We start from the raw sequence: 6,215 nt of genomic DNA, 5'->3' as shown, positions 1-6,215 counted from the left end.
ACGCCCGCTGAAGACACAGACGTCCATCCCCCGGGAAACTGGGGCGGGACTCAATGGGAAAGGAAAGGATTCTGATTTCAACCGTTGCGTATATTAGCTGCAACATATGAATCAAGATGCTATGAAAGAAAAAAATTGATTGACAGATGACCGTTGATATATTATTGGCCGAATTTAGGTGTTCAGGCTGACGGAGAACTAACTGGCCTGCAGAAGATAACGGAAAAAAACACAGATTTTAAGACAGGATTTTTTTCAAATAGGAATTTTCTAACTTTTTGGATAACATGGTCTAATAAAGACTACATTTATATAAAGAATAATTTGATATTTAAAAACAACTTCCCTATGATTTTAAAGGAACAGTTTATTCCATTCGTGAACAGTTTGACTAAGAGTACAAAAAAAAGACATTGTACAAGTTTTACTTTTCATGCACTTCTTTAATATATCAGTTTTTCATATTCACAACCAATACATAAAGCCTTCTCAGTATATTTACAGCTTTAAATATTTTTACATTAATATCTCAAAGTGTTTTCTCCATATTTTTGAGCATCAAGAAAAGTGTTACATTTAAATTCTCCATGCCTCCTAGCAAACGGACAGTAAATTCTTTTTACAATTATTTACAGGTAAAAAAAAAAAAAAAATGCTGTAAAGGTCGCACTTAAAAATGAAGGTGCAAGGTGATGGATATGGATAAAGTTTAAGGCATGGCCAGAATGTGGGTGGAATAGAGTGGGTCTCCCAGTGACAGAGCTGAACTTCATGATAAATCCCTTAGATCCGCAGAAAAGATGTATTTTTTTTAAGTGTAGAGAATGAGAAACATCGTGGCACCTCTGGGAGATGACTGTTCAGTTCAACGGATCAGAAATTAGTTGCTCAAAGTGTAAAAGAAAAAAACTTTTTAGTGGTTCAGGCTGGAGTTTTGTGAAGCTGGGAATCCTCTCGTATCAAAGTCTAAACTCGCATGACAGCAAAGTGATGAAAGTCTGGTCATCAAGAAATAATCACTGGATCATTATTTATACCTAAAACTAATATGTTTGCAGTGATTTAATGAATTTAGCATTAATCAGTAAAAAAAATAAAAAAAATAAAAAAAAATTTTCCTCATTATCATCGAGTCTGGGAGCGGCCATTTTTGCCCAAATATAGTAACACCTCACTCTTGCCATGTTCCAGCAGTGACGTCACGGTGCGGTAAGCGTAGCGCCATTCTCACCCGCCACGACAAACACCAGATACAGCACTGGGACTTGATCAACAGCCGATACCGCACCGTGACGTCACTAACCAGTAGGTGGCAGTAGTGTTCTTTGACAAACATGGATGCCTCCAGTAAAGCACATTAAAAAAATGACTCTGAATAAAAAAAACGTATCATTTATTGAAGAGGAGGTCCTACTTTCATGTTTAAAGTACTTTCAGAGGTTTTAATCCTGAGCGGACTTCTCCTTTAAAGTCCATATCATCATGTTAGGATCCTCTTTAAGGATGGAAGTTATCCTTAACTCAGACAATGGCAGACTGTGTTCTCCAGCTTCAATCCTGTAATTTATGCTCTGAGGAAGTCTGGAGGACGTGCTGAATGAGATGCAGCAGCTTAAAGGCACCCTGACCTGCTTTTCTAATAAAAGCTGGATGTGACAGAAGCAGAAATTAAATCCACTAAAAGCCGGTCAGCATTTAGGAGGAAGAAGCTTCTACTCCGATTTTATGTTGACAGAAATAAGCAGACTCTGAAATCCGTTCCTCTAAATTAGGAATATCAGAATCAGACTGTTTTTTTTGTGTGATTGTGTTGTAATTAATTCTCAGGAGAAAATTCATTTAAAATAATCGTAAAGATGATCTGACATCTTGGATTAGACAGAGAAACTGACCAGCCGCCATGGTCGGTCCTTCCTTCGGCTTCCAGACGTTTTCACAGAGAATATTATTGGTGTGAGACAAAGATCAACCAAAGGCTAGTAGAAAACGACTCCCATCCTGCAGCAATAAATCTAATCCTCATGTTCAGTCAGAAGGGTGTTTTTTTTTCATCAGATGGCAAAGCTTTGCAGTCCTTCATGAAACAGGTATATATATACAGGTGCATGTCTGTTGTGGAGGTGCGCAGCTCCAAACGCTCTTTACAATGAAAGGATCCATGATGTCATATTTGACCCGTTTAACCTTCTACGATGATGGGGTTCTGACTCTAAATTATTACTTTCCCTTAAAAGAAAACCTCTCTTAATGCTCCCTAACCTGCAATACTTTCAGTCAACTTAGACCAGGGGTCGGCAACCAGCGGCTCCAAAACCGCAAAAATGTATAAAAATGGAAAAGGATTTTTTTTCATTTCAACATGGTGTGAAGGAGGTCAAACTAAAATTCAGCATGTTTTTCAAGTCTTTAAATATTTGTATAATAACTAAATTTAAACAATAAAGGTAAACATCTCTGTCAAAAAGATTAGCATCATATCCTGCAGCAGGTTTCAGCGCGGCGCAGCGCCAGGCAGGTGGCTGATGTAGACAAAGCAGTGGGTGTGTCTCAGACCACGGATCCCAAAGGGGAAAAAAGGAAGATGGCTGATGAGAACAGAGGATTCAGAGCAGAAGGCAGCGAATCATTTGCTTTCATTACCAATGAGGAAGGATTGCCTGCATGTTTGCTTTGAATGTTATCAAATAATAAAAGAGTCATTAGGAAAGACATTTCCAGGGAAGACTACATCTGCAGCCCACCATCAAGCTGGGAGGGAGAGAAAAAGTGTGATTCCAGAACTTCTGGATAAATTAGAGGAGAGCAAAGATAGATTTAACAAGTGGATTGCATCTCTATACTCCACTACTGCTGCTAGTTTGGTTGCTAAGATGGAAAACCGTCCATAGAACCAACAGGTAGCCCTCTGATGCAGGGATGGGAACTTTCTGCCATTTTTTCCCCCAAAATCCTCTAAATAAAAATGAATATAACTTTCTATGATTTCATTAATGCAAACAATCCAAATAAATTAATATTGTAATGGAGTTTAAACTTAAAGCAGCAAACATCAGCAGATTTGCAGGATGTAACATCTGCTCCAGGATAAACATTTAGTCATCAATGTTTGTTATATCTTTAAACCCACGTAGTCCTTTTAATAGTTGGCTAATAAGCTAAAGGGCTGGTTATCCTCCCGCAGCAGTGCGTCGCAGATAGCGTGTCGCAGGTATGACGCACATATTTTTAATTTATGCCCAATTTTAAAGCGTGGTCTGCGCTATGTTTTTCCACGCCACAACACAACGAACTAGCTGGGATTGTGGGCGTCCGTGTGTCGGTTTGACGAGCGTGTTCGCCGTCTACAGCCCCTCATCCAACGGCGGACGACGCACAGCTCACCCGTGAGTGTTCCCCAAAGACTGGCCGTGGCGCTGCGTGTTGCGGGCGCAAACCAACACACCGTCACAAAGAGCTACACACTAGCGTTCTGCACGGTATCTGGGATAGCGTCTGAGGTGTACCAGGCACCAAACAGGAAATAAACATATTGCAGCAGACAGGAGGCCTCTGATTGGTCAGTTCTCCATCCGCTCTGCACTGCGGTCCCCTACAGTTGTCTGGGGAAGGGGGTGGGGGGTGACAGACGACCTGGTTTCTGAGCATAAACCAGGCTTTAAAGCCTGTGTCGCCATACAAGGCTTATAGAAAACTTTTTTTTTTGCGGCTCCAGGGTTGCCGACCCCTGTATTAGACAAAGCCTCAGTAGAGAACACTCCGCCATATTTTCCTTCACATTAAAGACATAATGCTTCACCAAGCTGAACCTGATGCTTTTAGCCTTTTTCCTTGAGCTGCCAGCTTTAGATCTGGAGTTCGGATTCTGTTTGGTCATTTGAAGCTGAACATAACGGCACTGAGCAGCTGTTAGGACACAGCAATAATCTTACAGATGTTTCACAGTCGTATGGCGGCTTTATTTAGCGACCATATTCACTTCACGGGAGAAAAGATTTGACAGGAAAACAGGATGAAAAGCAAAATAAGGAAAAACAAAGTGCAAATAACAGGCCGACATGAAGGCTGAAAGCTTTTTGTGCTGTGTTGGACTCCACTTGTTAAACGGCATCTGTGAGCCTGTTCAACATCATCTTCACAGTCCAGCTCCTGGGGACCACTCTCTAAGTGGCACTTAAATAGAGTCATTGTTCCTGGAAAAAGGGGAAGGCAGATTCTCTAGAAACAACAAGCAAAGGTCACAAAGACTAAAACAAGCATCAAAACAAAGACTGCTATTCTAAACCAAAATATTTGGACCTCAATAAAAGAAAAAAAGAAAAATCTTATAAATATGTCAGAATCTGCAGGCCTGCCTGTACAGTAGAAGGCAAACAAATGTGATACCAACTTCAAGGAACCCCTTCATAAATAAACACCTTCAAATTTTCACACAATGAATGAAAGATGTAGCATTAGTTGGAAAAAAAAGAAGAGACTCAAAGTTTCTTCAGAATTAACAGAACTTCTCAACATGTTGGGCCAACATTTGAACCCAGAGCAGAAAGGAAAGAACAAAAAAAAGGTTTAGGAACGACCTGGAAGCCCAAAGACACGACAGCTGTACACGGCCTTCGCTTCCAAACCTTCACCCGTCCACTCCAAGCCCACCCTGCTCTGGGGAAAAGCAAACCGTGAAGACTTAAAGACCTGCATTCCAGTTTTTCATCAATCTGGAGTCAGTTGGTGGATCTACAGCCAATACAGCAACGGATCATCAACCAGTGGAAGATTAGCAGCTAAGAAGCTCAAAGCTGGTTTAGAAATGTGGCGTTTTGTTGGTTCTTAAAGTTTAAAAAGTCGTTTTTTAAAAGGTTAAATGTTTGCGTCGCTGGTGGACTCCAGATTGTTTGAGGGAAATGTGGAGAGAATATCCCAAAGGCTATAAATAAAAGAACAAACAAAAAAGCAACAAGTTGCTGAGAAACAGGGCAGAGCATTGAATGCTTGAAAAAACCCACCTTTCTAGGAGCCTAAAACTGTGAAATTAAAAATCCTGTAGACATAATCAACTGTTCTTTATCACCAGGTTAGCTTTTCAGGTCCAAAGGTGAGAGCATGTGAGGATTTGTTTTCTTTTAAGAACTAAGATCACAAAATCTGAAAGAAACAGGATGCAGCCTGCAGCACAACTCGGAGGAAACCTTTTCCTCTCAGACGGCTCTTCAGACGGTCTGCGTTTTAGGAAACAACTAGTGAAATGATGAAAGGGTAAGGAGTGGAAACGTTAGGCATCCTTCGCCTGGCGAGGATCTGCTGTTCATCAAAATGCAGTTCAGCAGCCAGAGCCGTTAGCTTCGCCTCAAATATTCACAGGTTTCCTCCAAACGCACTTTGCTTCACATATCTTTGCTTTTTTTTCCTTCATCCTGTGTTTTTCCTTCCTCTCCGTTGTGACGGGGACTAAAGTGAAGGCATCTCCTTCGGGGCGGCCCGGCACTGTGAGACGCCCTTTTTTTTTTCTTTCTTTTATTTCTCAGGAATCGATGAATCCATCCCAGGGTCCAAAAGAAAACGGAGGGGTGATGAGAGATGGACTGCTGTGCTGGCTGTTATTATTTAAAAGCAGAAAACTCCCCTGGAAAGACAGAAAAAAAGCAGCAGTGTTAAAGCTGGAAGGATTCAGCGCTGCGTTTCATCTCCGTGTGCATCCATCATACGAATCAACACACGCATCTAATGAATGCCGATAAAAACATCCTAATTTAAATTAGTAACTCTCATTCTAAGCCCAGTAATGACCCTTTAGAGATCTGCTTGCATCGATCAGTACCAGGTAGCAAATAGAGCTGCAGGTTGACTTAGAGGAGAATCTTTGGGTTCATGCAGGAACCAAAAGGAAAATCTGTAGGATTTTCACTTTTTCCCTCTGGTGAGCTTCCATCACACCGTTTCACCATTTATGTGTTTCCTGTTGGCCTGAAGGACGCAGATAATTGATAAAAACCTGCAGCCTGTTTCTGAGTGTTTTCAGTTTCAGACACTTTCTTTTTTTTTATTGTTTGTTTATTGAGATAAACAATGCCTTTTTTTGTATAAGGAGGGGTAAAATTACTTATACTGTCTTTAGGGCTGAAACAATTGGATTAATCGATTATTGAAAAAAATCATCAACTAATTTAGGCTCACCTTACTGTCTCACCTTGATGATTTATCCAGCGTCTGCCTGACGTCCCAGA

The 6,215-nt window shown here is 40.8% G+C and overlaps 1 protein-coding gene across 1 annotated transcript in view; it reads right to left on the bottom strand.

Annotated features, from left to right (window-relative positions):
* Positions 1-2,364: 2,364 nt before the first annotated feature.
* The window catches only part of braf (B-Raf proto-oncogene, serine/threonine kinase), a 46,629-nt gene continuing 42,778 nt past the window's right edge, over positions 2,365-6,215 (bottom strand). Inside the window, exon 19 of the mRNA XM_015396683.1 lies at positions 2,365-5,614. Coding sequence (XP_015252169.1) covers positions 5,592-5,614 — 23 coding nt within the window. The 3' untranslated portion in view covers positions 2,365-5,591. The remainder of the gene's footprint in view (positions 5,615-6,215) is intronic.

Source organism: Cyprinodon variegatus, unplaced genomic scaffold, assembly GCF_000732505.1.
Source record: "Cyprinodon variegatus isolate N-32 unplaced genomic scaffold, C_variegatus-1.0 Scaffold813, whole genome shotgun sequence".
Taxonomy (NCBI): Eukaryota; Metazoa; Chordata; class Actinopteri; order Cyprinodontiformes; family Cyprinodontidae; genus Cyprinodon; species Cyprinodon variegatus.
This window is presented reverse-complemented; position numbering and strand designations above follow the sequence as displayed.